Source organism: Microtus pennsylvanicus, chromosome 20 (assembly GCF_037038515.1).
Source record: "Microtus pennsylvanicus isolate mMicPen1 chromosome 20, mMicPen1.hap1, whole genome shotgun sequence".
Taxonomy (NCBI): Eukaryota; Metazoa; Chordata; class Mammalia; order Rodentia; family Cricetidae; genus Microtus; species Microtus pennsylvanicus.
In genome coordinates this window covers 36,236,121-36,257,178 of record NC_134598.1, presented here as the reverse complement: position 1 = coordinate 36,257,178, position 21,058 = coordinate 36,236,121, and the positions used below count along the sequence as shown (strand labels likewise).

The following is a 21,058-nucleotide window of genomic DNA, read 5'->3' as shown; positions in this document are numbered from 1 at the left end:
CCCACAGTTTACGGCTTCACCCACAGACTCCAGCAACCAGCCTGCCAGGGCCGGGCCGCACTGAGGGTCCTTTCTGAGTGCAGCTCATGTTTGCCAATAATAACTGCCAGGTCAGAGATGCTTTCCTCTCAGAGGTGGGGAGATGGAAAGTTCCAGAAAGCCCCTATGTAATGGGGCCTTTCACAGCTCACCCATCGGACCCCAGAAAACAGTGAACAACTGGACAGCCACAGGGTCCTCTTCAAGAGAGCCTGCAGTTCTCCGGAGCGACGTGTGTTTGTGTGCAGGCGTGACTCATAAACAGTGACCACGGAGAACCATCCCTGCGGGCACCGTCACAGTCTGAAAGGTCCCCCCCCCCCGGAAACTCAGGTAGGGGAAATGGCTCAGCAGGAAAGGCTTGCACGCAGGCGTGAGGATGAGGTCCCCAGAACTCACTAAACCCACGTGGCAGTGCATGCCCGAGATCCCAGAACTCCCACCGTGATGTGAGGCTGAGGCAGGGGAGTTTCAGGAAACTCAAGGGCAGGTTAACTGGTGTTCACGGTGGCAGCTCACAGGAAACCCTGTAGTCAAACAAGGTGGGAGGTGAGGATCAACACCTGAGGTTCTCCTATGACCGTCACACGTGTGGACCAAATTCCTACACATACAATATATGTGTATATACATATATGCATATATTCAGTTATATACTATATATACATACATATATTTAAAGGGGGAAGTAACAAAGTGGCATGTGTGGGACCTTTACATTTTTATTAATTAATTAATTAGTGTGTGTGCAGGGGAGAAGGGACAAGTGTGTGAAGGTCAGAGTTTGAGGGAGGCTCGGTGGCAGATGTATTTACCAGCTGAGCCATCTTTGCCCAAGCCTTGGTAGGACCTTTGAGAGGAGGCTGGGGAGAGGTGGCAAGGATTCGAGCCTCAGACACAAGCCACCCAATCATGGACTAGCGGATGAGTGGCTCCGTGTCCTTGCTCATTTAAGGGTCTGTCCTTCTGAAACATGTTGGTTGGGGGCTGGAGAGATGGCTCAGCAGTTAAGAGCACTGACTGATCTTCCAGAGGTCCTGAGTTCAATTCCCAGCAACCATATGGTGGCTCACAACCATTTTTAATGAGATATGGTGTCCTCTTCTGGCCTGCAGGCAGGCAGAACACTGTATAAATAATAAATTAATCAGGTAGGTGCTAACCGTTGCTCCCAGGGCAGACACCAGGGGGCAGGCCATCCATCTTTTGGGCTCAGGAGTCAGCAGTCCCACAGATGCTTGAAGTGAGCTACTGCAGGTGACTGGGCGCCTCCTAGGTTACCCTGCACAGGGCTTCCCTCCCTCCCGTGGCCTCTCAGGTGTACATGAAGGCTTCAGTCTCCTGAGCATGAGCATTTCTGAACTGCCATCTTCCGGCACCCCAAACGCAGCCCCACAACAAAAGGCTCATCTACCGAATGTATGGGCACCGGATCCATCTGACTCAAAAGGCTGAGAGCCTACTATGGCGGCATTTAAAGATCAGGCCGTTGCAATTCTTTATGTCGGGTTTGCGCCGTCACCTTCTGAAGCTTTTTAAAAAGTTGAAGGCTTTGGCAAGTGCTGGGCCTTTTGTTCACGACACTTAGTAGTTGAGACGACACAGCTGTTACTATCTTAGCAACGCTAACCGTGCTCAGAGATGACCCGCTTTCCCACCTCCTCCCTGGCGGCCCCCGCTGAGCCCTCCCAGACCCTGAGGATTGAAGGGCTGGGCACACAGCTGCCCGTGCCGTGCCGGGTTGTTCTGTTTGATCAGAATTAAGAATGCGAGCGGATGTTGGAAGGATGACACACAGGCAACAGAAATCGGCTAGAGATGCAGAAAAATCGAAAAGGGGCAGTTGCCATGGGAACAAGAGAAAGGAGCAACACGAGCTATGATATGTCACTGTGTGCTTTTTCAGTCCAGGGAAAGTGTGAAATTCCTAGATGAGCCTGGGATCGCTGTGAGCGCCGGTTGGCTGGAAGCACGGGCAAGTTCAGGCATCTAAGACCACGGACAGGAGAGGATGAGACCCAGACGCTGGCTGGTACAATGCTTTGCTCCTTCAGCTTCCAGCTCATTACTGAACAAAAAGGTGATCCGTTTGCTAGCTTGCCAGGTACAAGCTCACATTTTACAGATGAGGGACCGGAGGCAGAATGAAGCTGTCTACCAGGAGGGAGAGCTGGGAGTCAAACCTAGGTCAGGACTGCAGCAGGAATTCCCTGTACCCGAAGCCGGCTGGGATAAAAGGCTGACCAAAACCAACTTGGGGGAAGAGAGGGTTTATTTCAATTTACACTTCCAGGTAGCAGCCAATCACTGAGGGAAGTCAGGACAGGGACCCTAGAGGAACGCTGGTTACTGACTTGCTCAGTTTGTCTGGTTCAAGGGCCATCAGCCTGGAGATAGCGCCCACAGTGGGTTGGGCCTCTCCACATCAACCATCTGTCAGAGCAATGCCCCACTGACAAGCCCACAGGCCAGTCTGATCTGGACAGGTCAACTGTTCTCTAGTTTGTGTCCAGCTGACAATAAGAATAAGCAGCCAATACCCAGGGAGGGACGGGGGTGAGGCAGGAGGAGGTGGCTCTCATGCCCAGGCAGCTGTGAGCACCTCCCTGTGTCCGGGTGCCTCAGGTCGGGCTCCTGCTCTCCCAGGCTACTTTCCCAGCCTTCACCACCCTCCCGTCCCACCACCTTTTACCTCAAATTCAAGCTATGCCCCGCTTGTCTGCCTGGGACACTCTCTCGTCTCCGCCCTTCACCGCCAACACGGTCCCCAGCCTCTTGGGGCTCTGTTCTCAGAGCCACTATGGTTCTTAGTGTTTCTTCTTCCTGTGCTCCTGCCCTGGAGGCCTTCCCACCTGTGAACACCCCTCCTGGCTGAGGTTCTGACCCTCATTCGCCCCTCGACTCTCTCTTTCCTCAACTCCTGGCTTGCATCTGCTTGGCACCCCTGCTCATACTGAAACCCAGCCAAGGCTGCCCATAGACCTGCCATGCCTCCTGCAGCTCTCCAAAATGGTACCTCCACCCGCTAACCCCTGGCTCTTCGGATGCCAGCGCATGTAGCCACCTTGGTCCGTTTCCTAAACCAACACAACACCCAATCTTTTTGTTTCGTTTTGGTTTTCTGAGACAGCCTCACCAGCTGGCCTGGAACTCCATGAGTGAACCAAGCAGGCCTCAAATTCACTCACAAGAGACTGACCTGCCTCTGCCTCTGCGGCCTCGGCGACGCGGAAAGCGGAAGCACGCACCACAACACCTGACATCGATACCCAATCCTGTCAGCTCTGCTCTCAGGTGACCAGGATGACCGACTCTCCACAGCCAGACAGGGGTCAGCAGCCCCGCCCCACCCCCACCCTTGGGGGCGGTCAAATCTACTCAATGCGGGGCCTCAAGGACTGTGGGGGGGGGGCCCATCCACACAGGTGAGAGGAATCCTACTGAATCTAATTCAGTGTACACACACACACACATACACCACTCACACACACACGCACACACACACACGTACACACACATCACTCACACACACACACCACACACACGCATGCGTTTTGCTCTCTGGTAAGGTTATTCACCATGCTCACAACCGTGGACAGTGGGTTCCTGACCCGGTTTTCCTCTGCGTCCACCTCCCATGGGTCCTGATCCAAGCTGCACCTACCTGCCAAGCCAGTTACGCCAACTTCCAGAGTGCAGGGCCTTTGCTGGAGGCTCGGAGGTGAAAGATTGGAGAGGGGTGATCGACCAGCTCCACGCAGTCACTTAAACAATGCCGTGAACCCCGAGAGGAGACGGTGGAGGCTGGGGCAATACAGAGTGACCTTTTAGGGAAGCCAGCAGTGTATTTGGAGACAGAAAGTGGATGGCAAGCCCAGTTGGCAGAGTTGGGCCTCACTGCATGCCTGAGAGCTCAGGGGTGGTATAGGAGCAAGGTCTGCTTCGGTTCGGGAGTGAGACGGCAGGGGTAGACTGTTGGAGCGTCTGAGTCCAGGCGGCTGTGAGAGTGCATGACCACGGATTGATGCGCAGCCCCGGATGCCCACCTGTCAGAGATGCAGTGTGGGAAGGGGACTGAGGCTGGGTTTTGGTGCCACGGGCCTGGCCTCCGTAGCTTGGTGTACCACAAACTGACGACGAAAATCCTGAAAGAAGTGACTCACACCTCCGGTCAGGTGCTGCGGATCAAGCCATCCAATCATCATCCTCTCGGGGCTGTGGTGTGGAAGCCAGCCAGCATGTCTACCCGTGTCTGGCACACGCTTCAAGGCACGCATGAAGCTATTACTGACGACAGCCTACAGCTGTTCACGGTGAAAAGCAAATACGTTTCGGGAAGATACTTGCTAAGAACTAACCCCAAATGGGGGTTGCTTCTGCGTAATACCCGGTGCGTGGAGCAAAGGATCTGTGACATCACCGGCGAACACGTCACTGAAACCAGAGACTGCATGTCCAGGGGCGGGGAATGTGAGCTGGGTGACAGGAAGACGCTAGAGGCACCAGCTCTCCTGGTACACAGCGGTGTGTGCCCAGAGTGTGATTCAATGGAAGACCAGGGTGGACAGGACAGTCAGAACCAGAAGAGGTAACTGAAGGACCAGCACCCTATAGGGAGACCTCAGCTGAGAGAGCCCAGGCAATAGCATAGCACCAGAGGCTTAGTACAAATGTCAGCCTTCTATACAAAGCCGTGGGCCTGCTCGGCTCCCCGCAGCATCAAAAGCCCGACCATCACTCAATAAGAAGGCACACAGTAACACCTTTTATTCGTTCACGTTTTTTTTCCCCAGAAAATTTGTAACAAAAATACATGGAATTGGAATCTGAGTTACAGTACATTGTGCGATTACAGAACATAAACAAGAAGACAATTCCTTCTCGTGGGGGCGGAACATTCCGTTCCACTAAGAGAATCACAACATGATTAGGAACAGTTAACCCTACACTGTCGTTCTAGTCTGAGACTGGCAGACTTGGGAGAAAAAATGTTTAAAAATAAATAAATAAAACTGAACAGAATCAACTCCCCTCGGGTCCCCCATCCTCGCTCCTCTTCCTATTGTCTTCACATGAGCTGATGGGATGAGGACGTGCGGGAGCCTCGTGGGGCAGGGAAGGTGCTGAACACTGGACAGGCACAGGTTCCCTGAGGCGGCCCAGAGTGTGCTGGGAAACACCAGTCAGTACTGCAGGTAGAGATGGGTGAGGGGGGAGGGCAAGAAAAGGAGCTACAGGACCAGGGCTGGTGGCCTGATGGCTGTTTATAGTGGGAAAGACGGTGTGAACACAGCCCTCAGACTGCGTGTTCACGGTCACATAACCCAGGAGCCAAAATCACACTGCAGAAACACCAGCGGCGGTGCCGCCAGAGTTCCACTGGGTTCAAAAGAAAAGGGAAAAACCAGTTGGTTTTTCATTGAAAATCCTTCACATCCACCTGTGTTCAATAATAATAATAACTTACATTATGAACAGCTTCCTCACAAAAGTAATTACCTCACAAGATTTATGTGCTGTGTCTGGAAAGAGCTGCTTGCCTACGAATGTAGCTCTCAGGGGACAGAAGCTAAAAACCAAATCCACCTCCCAGAAACCCCAAGTTTAAAGCAGATTAAGCATTCTCCACTGCAGACAATCTCAGTTGGTTCAGACCAACGGACAATAAACCGTATCGAGAAAGACGTTTGTTGTCCTACATCCCGTGCTGGCAAAAATCTACCCTACAGCGAGGGCCGCACAACAGAGCTGAGAAGTCCAGCCAAGTCACCACCTCCCTTCCTAAGCGGCTTCAGCGCTGTGCGCAGCGGGGAAACTTGCACAAAGTGGACCACGGTCTCTCTGGTTTGGGACATAAGCCTTACCAAAACAGATGATGCTACACGGGTCAGCAAAACCATGAGTGTATTTTAGTCACAGGGCAATTGCTCTTCCTGGGACAAACGTGTGTGGCTCCCGTAAGCCAGTTCATCCCCCTTCTACACACTAAGACTGTGGCCAGTCCAGCCACATTAGACATGCTATTAGACAAAACTGATTGCTAACATTCCCTATCTCTAGTGTCACTGACCCCATGGGAAAAAAAACGAAAACGAGAATCGACATAAGACAGCGTGAGAAGGAGATTACACAACCTAAGGGAAGGTCGAGCTGGACAGGTCCGACAGCTGATCTGTCACTGCCCACCGCGAGGGCTTGAGGCGGGTGACTTCATGGACGCATCTCCTGATGCGCTGCCGAAATGTCTGTCTGAGTCCGTCAAGGTGACCCCAGTGTGATGCTGCCACCTCCTACCTGCCACCTCCTACCCACGAGATCCCAGGGACCTGGTGGCCGTAGGACAGCACCTTGGGTAGGTGCCGGGAGCCCAGGATGTGGGCAAGGGAACAAGGCGGTGTGGTCTGTAGTCCTGCAGCAGCATCCACACCAGGGCTTAACCTCAGCAGCCGGTCTGGAGGATGTCTCCCCCAGAACGCTTCGTCACCGACAACGTGGTGAATATCTGCAGCAAAGACCAGGAAAGAGGAAGAAGTTTCAAACCTCTGGGCAAAGGAGCCCACACGCAGCACCTCGCGCATTATGACTTAGGTGGCGGTGAAAGGAACAGGACAGAGTGAGTCCAACACGGACGTCCTCTAGTGCTCCAGAGGACAAAGGAGGAGCTGCATTAAAATGAGTCGTTTCATACGTGTGCAACAAGCTAGTGGTTAGGAGGGACTCCCTACCCTTGTTCTTACACACTGGAGAGCTAACCCCAGCCCATACAGATCAAAGCCATGGAAGGAACTGTCGTGTCTCTTGCTGGTGTCACCACCCCCTTTCCTCTTGTCCCCACAGCAGTGCTCCCGTGTTCTGGTCCTGTTCTGCAGCTATCTGCCCACGGCTGAGCTGTGGTGAGACCCTGTAGACCCAGGTCACCTTACAGACTGCCCGGCCTTTATGCATGAACATCACAATAGCCAGAAAGCTCTGCTGAGTTCCACCTTAGCTTCTGTTGTCAGTATTCGGTGCTGATTCTGGGAGCAGCTCCTTGTGGGTACACGGACACAGGCAATCTCCTGAACTGGACCCCCCCCCCACCGCCCGACCCGCCAATGACTTTACTGTAAGCATAGTGTGCCCACGGCTGAATTCTTCCCAGCTCCTCTCAGGAGTTTGTCTCACTCCACCCTCTTTTCTTGTGAAGTTCTCGGGGTTCAATCACCAGGCCGGCCCCTAGTGACTCTGCTCACAAAAATCAAACACTAACGACATGGTAGGCTCTTCCTGCCCTCTCACTATTTCAGACGTCAGCACAAGCAGAGGGGACTTTAAACTGTGACCAACAGGCTCCACCGCCCCTGCCCAGCAGACCCCCCCTTAAACTGAAGACCACAGTGCATTTTAGAAGGGTCTGGGGGAAGCTGACAGGGACAGCGTATACCTCACTAGCATATTCTGGAACATAATTTCCTGCCAAATACCTTCACTGGTTCTCAAACACTAACTTACTTATTGACCCATATACCTGAGACAGGACCTCACAGTCACCCAGACTTATTTGAAGCTCAGAGCAGTTCCCCTGTCGGCATTCAGAATACCACGACTCACAGACGAACCATTACTTAGTACAGGGAGAAAAGAGCAAGAAATCAAGGCCGTCTTGATACATATGGACCAGAGCAGCGGGAAATCAGTCGAGCAGCCTATGTACGAAAGAAGGTTCCTAATCCTGAAAAGCCCTTGCTCTGGCTTAACCTTCGGGCAGAGACACAGCCTTTTCATACAAACCAGCCGCGGTGCGCGAATTCACGCCTGAGAGCCCAACTCCTAAAATACGACTAATTCACAGTCAAAGCCAAGGGACTGTAATAGAGAATTCATCTTTGTTAGCAAGAATATGAAATCCCTGAAGTAGGCAATCCCTTTTGTAACGACAGAAAAAGGTCCATTCGCACCGAATTCTGCAAGGCTCATTAGCACCCTTACACTCGATGCTGACACTCTGTGAGCCAGCCCAACTGTTTCTGAAAAGAAACACAATTCCTTTGTTTAAAAAATGTGCGTTATGGATGAGACAGGGACAATGTGTGATAATGAAAATAGCTGTTAGGATGACGGCACTATGTATAGTGTAAGACGCCATCAGAAGAGCGCTTCCCGCTACGGGGGTAGGAGAATGAACAAGAGAATCCATTCCCACAGACTCTTGGCTCCCAACACCTGCAAGTTTAATTTTGTTTCTTGGGGTGTAGAGGGATGGCAGCAGGCTGTTCACTTAGTGTTCTCCTGCATGGCAGTCATGGCCCGGGTGCCGTGGCCACTTTACAACAATTCACGCCAGCTCAGGACCGGCCTCTAATTTGCCATCACGTCTATCTGTCTGTGGCCTGACATTCGTGAGATTCAATAAAACGCATTAGGAAAATGAAATCTTAAAATACATGTAAATTAGCACTCATTTTGTATTATTAAACTGTGATGGCTCCAGTTTCTGAACCCTTCTCTTTATTTCCATCCCTTTCTCTCAGGGGCATAGCAACCATCCCGGGGACCACACGGGGCCACACTCTGGACACCAAGTGTCTGGACACTGCCTCAGCTACCTGAAGCAGCTCAGCCTTCAGCAGAGACGTGCCTTTGAGAGGCAAACTTCACTTTTCTAGATCAAACCCTTTCCCATAAAAAAAGATTTCTGCAGTTGGAAAGCCTTTGATTTGTTAAAATTCTAATTTCTAGTCAAACAGAGATCACAGGCAAGGATGATACACCAACAAACAAGGCCTTCCAGGGAAGCTGCTCCTTCTGTGCGGGAAGAACCCTAGGGAGAGTGGCCACCGACTCAGCGGGCGCAGTGGCAAATGACAGGGTCTAGATGCTCTGCCACGGCTAATGCCCCAACTCTGCTGTGCCTGTTTGGAGAACAGGTCAGTAGTTGATGCTTGCCGACAGTCTGGAACAGGACACATTCCTAATGACAGAAGCTCTGTGTTTTCCTGTGTCTGCATTCTGGTTTGTTTTAAAGATGGGGTCTTTAGCCTATGTGGTGCATAAATTCACTATGTAGCTGAGAATGACTGAACTTCCGATTCTCCTGCCTCTACCTAAGGGCTAGGATTGCAGGTGTGTGCTGCCATGCCCAGGTAAGTGCTAGGACTGAACCAATGGCCTTGTGCATGCGGAGGTGAGCACTAGGTTGCTTCCCACCTTCTATTTTTAGACAGTCTCTCACTGAACCCGCTGCCAGGATCCACCTGCTTCCATTCCCTGAGCCTTTGACAAGCCCCCACCCCAGTCCTGGGGTCACAGAGGCAGGCCACCACATCAGAGTGCTCAGGTCCGCTTTTGAGCAAAAGGCACTTGACCTACTGAGCCATTTCCTCAGCCCTTCCCTTTCTGTGTCTTTTCAAAACTGGCTTTCACATGTTCAAAGAGTTCAGGTGTCCAAGCACAACTGGAAACAGAAACCAACCAGTCATGAACTGCAGATATAACCACTAGGAATGCACAAACACAGGCCTCCTACGTGCGCGTGCGCGCACACACACACACACACACACACACACACACACACACACACACACACACACGCACGCGAGCGTAGCATGCGGCTGTTGTACACAAACATCACCATTATCAGCCCACACCTAAACCACTGAGTCTTTCACTTAACACTCAGCTTATAAACACTATCCGGCAACAGCATTCAAGCCTGGATAATCGGGGACAGTGAGGGAACACTGACACCCAGAGGCCGGGACCAGGAAGTTTCCAGTCTTTCTATTATTGCCTCAGTGTTTCTAAGCTCAGAGGCCCACACCATCTTCAGCTTTGAGGCTTTTCCAGGCAACTAACTAGACAGTAAATAATCACCATGGGAAAACTTTAGGGCATTATTGTAATAAAAGTCGTGAGGGGTTTTGTTATTGTTTTTTCTTCCTTTGAGACAGGATCTCACTATGTAGCCCTGGTTGGCATAGAGCTTGCTATGTAGACCAGGCTAGCCTTCAAACTCACACAGATCTGTCTCTGAGTCCTCAAACACTGTAATTAAGGGGTGTGCCACCATGACCAATGGTAAACAAAAGATCTAGGGCCGCTTCTCTAAGTATTCTCAACAACTTTTTATCTGCAGTCTCTGATCTATACTAGCAGCTGTAAATATGAAAGAAGGGGAACCCCAGTCTAGAAGGTGAGCCTTCTGTTGAGGCAGTATCAACAGGAGGAAAGGGGAACCCCAGTCTAGAAGGTGAGCCTTCTGTTGAGGCAGTATCAACAGGAGGAAAGGGGAACCCCAGTCTAGAAGGTGAGCCTTCTGTTGAGGCAGTATCAACAGGAGGAAAGGGAACCCCAGTCTAGAAGGTGAGCCTTCTGTTGAGGCAGTATCAACAGGAGGAAAGGGAACCGCAGTCTAGAAGGTGAGCCTTCTGTTGAGGCAGTATCAACAGGAGGAAAGGGAACCCCAGTCTAGAAGGTGAGCCTTCTGTTGAGGCAGTATCAACAGGAGGAAAGGGAACCCCAGTCTAGCAGGTGAGCCTTCTGCTGAGGCAGTATCAACAGGAGGAAAGGGGAACCCCAGTCTAGAAGGTGACTCACCTCCGCACAGACGGGATGGATTCCGATAGTACTGTCCAGCTGCTGCTTGGTCATCCCACACTTGAGTGCGGCTGCGAAGCCCTGCGTCACTTCCCCGGCGTTCGGACCCAGCACGTGAAAGCCCACGACACGTTCCTAAGATAGAGAATAAAGCGACACGGTTAGGCTGCTCTCTCTTCTCTCCCACAGCCTTTAATCCCAGCACTCGGGAGGCAGAGGCAGGCAGATCTCTGTGAGTTCAAGGCCAGCCTGGTCTACAAGAGCGAGTTCCAGGACAGGCTCCAAAACCACAGAGAAACCCTGTCTCGAAAAACAAAACAAAAGAAACAGGCAAAGGTCCCTCTGCTGCCAGTCCTGCTATTATGTTCTACACAACTGGAGGCTTGGGGTGTGGCTAAGGAACACCCATGTGCTGTAGTCTTAAAGACATTTAAAACATACCAGGTTTGTATATCCTTATGCAGGAAACATGACAATACAATCGGGCTTTTGTCTGTGCGGTGACAGATGAACCAACCCAGAGCTGTTAGCATGCTAAACAAGCATTCTACCAGGGAGCTACATCTCCTGTTGTTTCAAAAAACAACATGGAAAGTAAAAGGACCAGGCTCCATTTCCTGAGGGTGACTCCTAATTAAATCACAAAACATTGTGTAAAGTTTATATATGTGCAGAGACACACAAGCAAACACTCAACAGTCATGAGAGACTCCCGTTCCAGACAGGGTGTGAAGGAATCTAGTGAAAGTATGCCAGCAGGGAGTGAGGCCCACTGGCATGCCTGCTACACAGGCTGGAACCTAAGAGCCCTGCCATTCGCTACGGAAATGACTGGACTCGGTTTCCTCATCCATGGAATGGGCAGAAGGGGCAGGAGTCCTCACTAGCCACTGGTGTGCTAACCAATCAGCATGCATTAACACAGACCCTGAGGTGCACGGGTGCGTGCTCAGGAAATGGACCTGCGGTACACGGTAGGCGTGGTGCTCACTAGCCTGTGTGTAAATTCTGAACAGTTCACATGTAGAACACTAAGTGCCAATCAAAGCCAGGGCCACCCAGTCACTGAGAAGTCAGGTGACACAAAGACACCTCACGCTTGAGCAGAACGTATGTCCAAGAGATAGAGAAAACAACAAAACTGTCCCTTAAATCCACGGCATAAGTTCAATAGGGGTCACTCCAGAGTGTTCATTTGCTAATTGACTTTTGCATCCAAGGCAATGCCCTGAAACTCTGGGTTCTGAAAAAAAATTCTGTAACTGTCTCATCTACAACAGTAGTTTTCAAACAGAGTATGTGTCTTCGTTACAGGCAAACCCTAAGGTGACGTTTCAATCATCTAAACAAGTTCCCCGGTGTGGAGCACGGGGTCTGGTTTTATTCATGTTTTTCCGAAGGGATGTTTAAGATCGACATCCAGTTTCTGATGCAGTATTTAAAGAGAGTATGTGTTATGAAATATCATATAAAGTGTAACTCTTACTGTGTGGTGACAGGCAGAAAGTTTGGAAAACACGGGTCTGGAATAACCAGGGGAAATGGAGGAACCTGCCTACGGCTCAGTTACCTCTGTAGGAACAAAGGTGTCTGAATCTCAGTCTGGAACTCAGGTGGCTGAGGGTCCGAGGAGCGGCATGCCTGGGTTTGGGGTTTTTTGGGGGGGGTGGGGGTGGAGGATTTCATGCTCTTCACTCAACACAGCAAAGCTCCAAGTGTCCTTGACTTCCCTCACTCTAGTGTGCTCTGACTGCCCACGGACAGGGAAGAATGAGTGGACAGGAGGGCCGAGACCCTGGCCACGAATGACACATCTCCTCGTCAAAACTGAGCAGTGTCAAAAGCTAAACATCACCATGATATCATCACCACAATTACACTGTCTCCAAGGTCACAGTTGGCCACTGCACCACACTGTCACTGTCTCTAAGGTTATAGGTCACCACTGCACCACACTGTCACCGTCTCTAAGGTCATAGGTTACCACTGCACTGATGCCATCTCTAAGGTCACAGGTCACCACTGCACTGCACTGATGCCGTCTCTAAGGTCACAGGTCACCACTGCACTGCACTGACACCGTCTCTAAGGTCACAGGTCATCACTGCACTGCACTGATGCAGTCTCTAAGGTCATAGGTCATCTCTAAGGTCACAGGTCACCACTGCACTGCACTGACGCAGTCTCTAAGGTCACAGGTCACCACTGCACTGCACTGACGCCATCTCTAAGGTCACAGGTCATCTCTAAGGTCACAGGTCACCTCTAAGGTCACAGGTCACCACTGCACTTACGTTGTCTTTAAGATTACAGATTATCTTTGCATAGCACTTGTTGTTGTCTCGGGAAGGAACCGTCCACTCCAACGGCCAAAAGAAACTGTGGTAAACCTGGGAAGACACAAGGACAGTTTGGACGCGTTACCTTCAGGGTGCTGCTGTCAAGCAGGTGTGGAGCCGCTTCAGGAATTAGCGCTCTGTTAAACAACAACTTGAAATTCTGTTGTCAAAGCCCCTTTGACTAATCTTGCTTATTTCAACATGACTTGTCAACCTTAAGTAATATGACAAAAAGACCAAGAAAATGAAGAAGTCATGTGATTACTGTCTTACAGAAGAATGCAAGCCAGGTGGGGTGGCGCACACCTTTAATCTCTGAGCTTGGGAAGCAGAAGCAGGTGGATCTCTGTGAGTTCAAGGCCAGACTAGCTTACACAGGGAGTTCTAAGTATTAATGTCCTCCGCCCCCAAAAAAAGAAAGAAAAGGAAAAAAAGAATATGAAGTGACCACCTTGTTAGTGGTTCTCAACCTGTGGGTCTTGAACCCTTTGGAGGTCGAATGACCCTTTCACAGGGGTGACCTACGACCGTGGAAAACAGGTATTTGTGTTTCAACTCATAACACTAGCAACGTTATAGTTATGAAGTAGCAATGAAAATAATTTTATGGCTGGGGATCACCACCCCATGAGGAACTGTAAAACAGGGTCCCAGCGTCAGGAGGGTGAACCACTGGAGGAGGCTCAACTGTAAATAAACGTGTGTACAGGTCTGTGTGCCCAGGAGGAAGCCAGAGAAGGAATCCTCTCCTCTCTGCCTTGTTCCCTTGACCCTGGTGCACACGGCTGTTTGGGGAGGCTGGTGACCAGCATTCTTCCTGTGGGGTTTATGTGAGGGCTGCGGTTTGAACTCGCTCTGATACTTGCACAGAAACATTCTTACATTATTTAGATCCAAAACTTTTTTTGATAGGCAACCTATCCTCAAATAATAATCAGAAATGGACCGTGGGTTCTAGGCATATTCACAGATGCCCAGCAGTACAAGCGGCACTGGTGGTCCTCCAGAGGACCAGGGTTCAAATCCCAGCCTCTACCTGGCAGCTCACAACCCCCTGTAACTCTCGTTCCAAGGGATCTGATGCCTTCTGGCCTCCAAGGGCACACATGTGGTGCAGAGACACAAGCAGGCCGAATACCCACACACAGGACAAAAAAATAAATCTTTAAAAATTAAAGTAAAAAATAAACATGCTCACTGATCTATTTATAATTGTAGTTTTCTGTACGTTTGAAACCACGTTGAATGTTTAAAGTAAGTAACATGAGAAAAAGGGAAGGAAAACTCACTTCAATGTTTTCTTCCCCGAATTTCTCGATAGCTTTCTCTTCAGGCAGGCCACAGCAGCCGTACTCCAGAGGAGTAAACACAGTTGTTGGGACGTTTTCATAGTCACACTGTTTCAAATGGAGAAAAAATGGAGACGTGAGATGATGTGGGGAGGGTCCTTCTGTATATGTGCTGCTTTTATTGGTTAATGAATAAGGAAACTGCTTTGGGCCTATAGCAGGGCAGAACAGAGCCAGGCAGGGAAAACTAAATTGAATGTTGGGAGAAAGAAGGCGGAGTCAGGGAGATGGCATGTAGGGGAAGCAAGCTGCCAGCTGGAACCTTGCCGGTAGGCCACGAGCCTCATGGTAAAATATAAAATAATGGAAATGGGTTAATACTAGATGAAAGAGCAATGTGCTTAAGTGATTGGCCAAGCAGTGATTGAATTAAGAACATGTCTTGACGGGTGACGGCACGGAACTCACCTTGACAGTGGAGCCTCCATACAGCCTCTGAGCCAGCAGCCTCCCCGCCTGGATGGCCACCGGTGTCAGCTCCAGCTTCCCCTCCAGAATGTCACCAATAGCATAGATGTAAGGCACATTGGTCTGCTCCTCATCCGTGACAGGTATCTTTCCAGTCCTGCAACCATCAGTAGCCACGATTAGTGAAGTAAAACCATGTCCTCTTCTCCGCAGAAGAACACGGCTCTAGTTACTAAAAATAAACCCGTGCACAGGAATCAGAATGCTCAGTGAAGATCCTGGCCACTGCTTTAAAAATCAAATATGGAAAACATTTTTAAAAGCAAAACCAAACACCCTTTACCATGGTGCTCAAGACTGAGGGCAGTCCCACCCACCCACTGCTGGGTACGGCAGGAAGAGCTCTCAAAGCCAGAAGTTAACTGGATAAAGCAAGGCAGAGCGGAGCAAGGAGCAACCGCGCCATGCTCGCTTCCTTACTTCTCATTGATCTTCACGCCCACCGTCTCTAAGCCAATGGTTCTCGTACAAGAATCTCTTCCTACTGCCAGCAACACCTGAAAAAATAATAAACTATTATCAAAGACTGCAGCTTAAACCATTGACCCCCAGACCCAGGAAACACATTTCATCAATAAAATTCAAGAGTGTAAGTAAACTAAAACCTTTTGTTTTTAGAAGTCTTTTGAACAGACACAGCAAATGTCCCTGGCAGGCCTTAAAAGAAAGGAACTCACTGCCTTAATTAAGACTCATTCAAAATGAAGAGCACAGGCCATGGCTCAATTATTTCCTAAGTGACAGTCAGGGGAGACAAAAAGGGAAGACCATGGACAGGAAGTCTACTCATGAACAACTTTTGCTGTCTGTGGCCACCTGACATGCGGCATGCTGAGTTACAGAAGGGACAGTTGGCGCCATCCTTGTGCTGAAATTGATCCTACTATCAGAATCATTGAGGTGTCTTAGAATGGGCAAAGATGGAGGAGTTTTAGAAAGAGGAGAGTCAGCTGGGTAGTGGTGGTGCACACCTTTAATCCCAGCACTCGGGAGGCAGAGGCAGGCGGATGTCTGTGAGTTCAGGACCAGCCTGGTCTCCAGAGCTAGTTCCAGGACAGGCTCCAAAGCCACAGAGAAACCCTGTCTCGAAAAAAAAAAAGAAAAGAAAAGAAAGAAAGGAGAGTCCTTTGAAGTACACAACAGACACCCCAAGGATGCAGCCAGACCTGGGCCCAAGCCTTACTGTGTTAAATTCGTCTTCAATGGTCTCTTCACTGGTCGTGGATTTAGCAGTTACCCTGAGTCGGCCTGGAGTCCCTGCTTCAATTTGTTCAACCTATAAAAGGAATCAAGTTTTGCTCTTAGAGACACCAACAAGGGGAACAACTGTTTCCTCCTTTTCTACCTGCTCCGTCCGGTGAAACAGAACTCAGCCCCGCGAGGGCCTTTACACGGATCCCCCTCGCGTAGCAACATCGGGATGAGCATCTTTTATTTACCTCCTGCTTTCAGGCTAACAGAGCACTGTTTACTTGACAGGCTTTTTCTCAGGTAATTCTTAAACAGAGAAATGGAGGACAGCGTGGGAAAGAGGAAACAGAGAAGGCACAGTGCGATCCCTGCGAAGGCTGCCACCACCGACTGCTGTCTCCAGGTTCATCGTCACTCTGAGGGCCACTGCCTCACAGTCTGAGGGCATCCCTTCTGGCTACCGCTGCTCACTCGGCTTTCTCTGACAACAGTGAAGTGTGAGTTAGGATTTAACTGACACTCACAGTGGAGATGTGTGGAAGCAGACGTGCCGCAGTTGCTATGGATACAGGGAAGGAGATACAGGCTTCTTCATCAGCAGGAGCACGAACATCCCCAGCCTACTATACACAGACGTTCACGGCAACCCACTGACAGGCTCAGGGCATCAGACGCCACTGGACAGTCCACCGGCCCTCTAAAGAAGCCTCTTGGACACTATTCAGGAAGATGCTACATTGCGGAAAAGCAAATCCTTCCCAGCAGTACAACACAACTGTCTCCTAATCACAGCCTTAATGCAAATGTAAGTGCCACACCTGTTCCTAAAGTCAGCTGGACTGGTGGGTCTCGACCTTCCTGATGCTGAGACCCTCTAATACAGTTCCTCATGTTGTGACCTCTACCATAAAATTATTTTTGTTGCTAAACCTTGGCAGTAATTTTGCTACTGTTATGAACTGTAATGCAAATATCTGTTTTCCAGTGGTCTTAGGTGACCCCTGTGAAAGGTCACCCAAAGCTCTCTCTCACGCTAGGCTGCACAGGAGCCTTGAACTCTGTCTATGCCACACTGTGCTCTAGCTCCTCAGACACATTAGCTAGCACCACCCTCACGGGAAATACAGAGACGCTGCCATTATCCTAATTTCCAGAAGAAACTAATCTCGGAGAGGTTAAGTTATACGAGAACAAACTGAGTATCTGACAAGTGAGTCTGCTCTTCAAATGCCATCTCGCCAGCACTAAGAGATTTAGTCAAACAAAGTCAATTCACTGAGGGAAAAACAACCCTAAACTTTGCCAAAACGAAACCCCTTTCACTGGCACCAGAGGGGCTGCCCATGTGAGATGCTAAGTGATGGGCTTGCCCTTGTAGCGTGTGTTAGCAGACGGAACCCAGACTGAGCCTTCTGTTCTTTACTGCTGAGCTACGACACAGCCCAATTTTACCACTCCTGTGTGGTATGGAAACAGACACAGGCCTGATGAGGTGTGTGCACGCAGAGCCCTAGTGATGTAACAGTGTCTAGTGTGCGGGTGTGTGCACGCAGAGCCCTAGTGATGTAACAGTCTAGTGTGCAGATGTGTGCACACAGAGCCCTAGTGATGTAACAGTGTCTAGTGTGCGGGTGTGTGCACACAGAGCCCTAGTGATGTAACAGTGTCTAGTGTGCGGGTGTGTGCACACAGAGCCCTAGTGATGTAACAGTCTAGTGTGCGGGTGTGTGCACGCAGAGCCCTAGTGATGTAACAGTGTCTTGTGTGCGGGTGTGTGCACGCAGAGCCCTAGTGATGTAACAGTGTCTAGTGTGCGGGTGTGTGCACGCAGAGCCCTAGTGATGTAACAGTCTAGTGTGCGGGTGTGTGCACGCAGAGCCCTAGTGATGTAACAGTGTCTAGTGTGCGGGTGTGTGCACGCAGAGCCCTAGTGATGTAACAGTGTCTAGTGTGCGGGTGTGTGCACGCAGAGCCCTAGTGATGTAACAGTGTCTAGTGTGCGGGTGTGTGCACGCAGAGCCCTAGTGATGTAACAGTGTCTAGTGTGCGGGTGTGTGCACGCAGAGCCCTAGTGATGTAACAGTGTCTAGTGTGCGGGTGTGTGCACGCAGAGCCCTAGTGATGTAACAGTGTCTAGTGTGCGGGTGTGTGCACGCAGAGCCCTAGTGATGTAACAGTCTAGTGTGCGGGTGTGTGCACGCAGAGCCCTAGTGATGTAACAGTGTCTAGTGTGCAGGTGTGTGCACGCAGAGCCCTAGTGATGTAACAGTGTCTAGTGTGCGGGTGTGTGCACGCAGAGCCCTAGTGATGTAACAGTGTCTAGTGTGCGGGTGTGTGCACGCAGAGCCCTAGTGATGTAACAGTCTAGTGTGCGGGTGTGTGCACGCAGAGCCCTAGTGATGTAACAGTGTCTAGTGTGCGGGTGTGTGCACGCAGAGCTCCTGAGGTGTAAACAGTGCCTAGTATACAGTCGTGTGCATGCACAGACAGTACCAAGTACGGCAGACCAGGGTGAGCAACAAAAGCAAATGCAATAAATGGAAAAGAAACAAAGACAGGGTCACTGGTGTGTAAAGAACAATGGCATTGAGGCGGCAGTCAAGCACACACTCGTGCACTAACACAGCATTCCTAGTGGTTTATAGCATTCAAAGGTCTTCATCTACCACCAATCCTGCCTGCCTCTTCCCAGGAATATAAGACTTACTTTAATCGGAACAAACTGTCTTATGAACTTGATGCCATGTTCTTCCATGTGCTCTCCAATTTTGTTGGCCATGTCCTGATCAAACCCTCGAAGGAGAATGGACCGCACCATCACGGTGACATCTAAGCCGATACCAGCGAGAAACCCTGCACATTCCAGAGCAACATAGGACGCTCCGACCACTAGGGTCTTCCCCGGGCAGTAAGGCAGGGAGAAGAGATCGTCACTGAAAAGGTAAGGGGAGAAAGGAGAGGAAAGAGGAAAATGTTCAGATATGGATGATAATACAAGTGTTTTCCACTTCCCCAAGAATTAGAACTTCTGGTAAGACACTATACATATAATGTGAGAAAATTCTAAAAGGTCTTACATACTATTCCTTGGGGGAAATACCCAGCCGGCTTTCATATATGGTAGTGGCTAAATACAGTCAATAGTGTAACCTGTGGTATGAGATCCCACCGCCATTTTGCACCGACTGGAAACATTACCCACACCACTGATCTACCACTCAGTTTCACTCCTGGGTGGGCTTTACTTCTTACCAGGAACACCCAGCATCAAGAATGGAAGGGAAGAGCAGGAAGAAAACTTCAAAAATCTAATTTTTCCAAAATTAAAAGTTATAAAATTTTAACTCAAAAATTTTGTAGTGCAAAACAGATAAGAGATCATAAAAATCGAAACACTCAAGAGGCAGAAGCAAGTGGATCTCTGTGCATTCGAGGCTAGCCTGGTCTACAGACTGAGTTTCAGGGCAGCCAGGGCTACACAGTGAGACCTTGTCTTGAAAAAAACAGATGAGGGTGGGGGGGGGAGAGAGATAAAAAAAAATATGAGGTTTTAAAAAAAAATCTTAAACCAGGTGTGATAGTGCACACTTTTAATCCTAGCCCTTAGGAGACAGAGACAGGAGGATCTCTTGAGTTTGAGGCCAAACTGGTCTGTATAGAAAGACCCTGTCTCAAAAAGCAAACAAGGACAGGAAAAAGGACAAAAAAAAAAAAAGCTAAAATGACATATGAAGACAGCTGGGTAAGGGAGTGCACAGTTATAATCCCAGCACCTGGGAGACAGAAGCAGGAGGATCATGGAGTCAGGGTGGCCCTCAGCTATGTACTGAGTCTAAGGCTTCCCTGGGCTATGCCCTGCCTTTACCAATCTCCAGCCCATCACTACCAAAATGCTTAGCTGTCGGCCACGCTGGCACATTTTTGTAGTCTCAGCTTCTCAGGATGCTGAGGCAGGAAGACTGCTGGAGCCCAGGAATTCAAGGTCAGCCCAGGAAACACAGAGAATCCCTAATTCTAAGAAAATAAAAAATAGGAGTGGAGCCTGAGAGGGTCTGAGCTTTTGTGCGCCCAAACACCAAAACTCCTGCTAAATTCGTCCAAGTGTGCCAGTGTTAAGGGGTTTTTATTTTATTTTTTGATATTCTAAGACAGGGTTTCTCTGTAGCATTGGTGCCTGTCCTGGAACTAGCTCTTGTAGACCAGGCTGGTCTCGAACTCATAAAGATCCACCTGCCTCTGCCTCCTGAGTGCTGGGATTAAAGGTGTGTGCCACCGACCAGCTGCTAAGGGGTTTTTAGTAGATGGTTAGGTGTAAAGGTTCAGCTCCCATGAATGGGTTGGAGCCTATAAAGAAGCCCACAGAGAGGTCATCACCTTCTTCACCACACAGGGACACGGCAGGAAGGTACCATCTATGAACTAGGAACTCAGTCGGGAGTCACTGCCAGCGCCTCAGGCTTACTTTCCCAGCCTTCAGAACTGTGGGGCTTGCTCCCTACAGGCCCGTTAGTCACTGTGGTACTGCAGACAGCAGCAGCTCGGGGCCTGATCCTTTCAGTTGGTACTTTCCTAGTGCTAACAAGGACATGATCCTTGCTTTGCAAAAAATAAACCTACATACGTGACCACACTAATTTTACAAAATGTTCCTGAATGCCCACCTGGTTTTCAACTACATACACATTAATTTCAATTGCCAAGAGAAGTGCGTATCTATCTACTTATGTGGCCAGAGGAACAGGCTAACTGCAGGCAGGAGGACCAACGCTTGCAGCGTCTAACTTTTAGGACGTTGTCAGTCCCTTGTTTCTCCCAATCTCCAAGGCCAAAACGAGGCAAAGGATTCTTTCCTGTCCAAGCACTAGACAAGCAGGGCAGCCCGTGAGCCTGCTCTCCCACCTGCTGATGCAATACTCCTTGTCTCCGGGGATGCCCAGGTAGCGCGGCCTTTCACCCGTGGCAATGAGAAACCGCTCGGCTGAATACACCTTTTCTTTTCCTTTGTTGTTTGTTGCCTGCAAAGGAAACCATGTCAGTTCCAGGACAGGACTGTCCCTTAGAACCTCACAGTTCGTAAGGGCACCTTGTCCCCTCAGT

The 21,058-nt window shown here is 49.9% G+C and overlaps 1 protein-coding gene across 2 annotated transcripts in view; it reads right to left on the bottom strand.

Annotated features, from left to right (window-relative positions):
• Positions 1-4,781: 4,781 nt before the first annotated feature.
• Positions 4,782-21,058, bottom strand: part of Txnrd1 (thioredoxin reductase 1) — a 38,689-nt gene continuing 22,412 nt past the window's right edge. For both annotated transcript variants that reach the window (XM_075954165.1, XM_075954164.1), the window contains exons 7-15: positions 20,861-20,976; positions 18,669-18,894; positions 15,954-16,046; positions 15,191-15,267; positions 14,711-14,867; positions 14,243-14,350; positions 12,909-13,004; positions 10,615-10,749; positions 4,782-6,541 (exon numbers count right to left, since the gene is read on the bottom strand). In XM_075954165.1, coding sequence (XP_075810280.1) covers positions 6,479-6,541; positions 10,615-10,749; positions 12,909-13,004; positions 14,243-14,350; positions 14,711-14,867; positions 15,191-15,267; positions 15,954-16,046; positions 18,669-18,894; positions 20,861-20,976 — 1,071 coding nt within the window. In that variant the 3' untranslated portion in view covers positions 4,782-6,478. The remainder of the gene's footprint in view (positions 6,542-10,614; positions 10,750-12,908; positions 13,005-14,242; positions 14,351-14,710; positions 14,868-15,190; positions 15,268-15,953; positions 16,047-18,668; positions 18,895-20,860; positions 20,977-21,058) is intronic.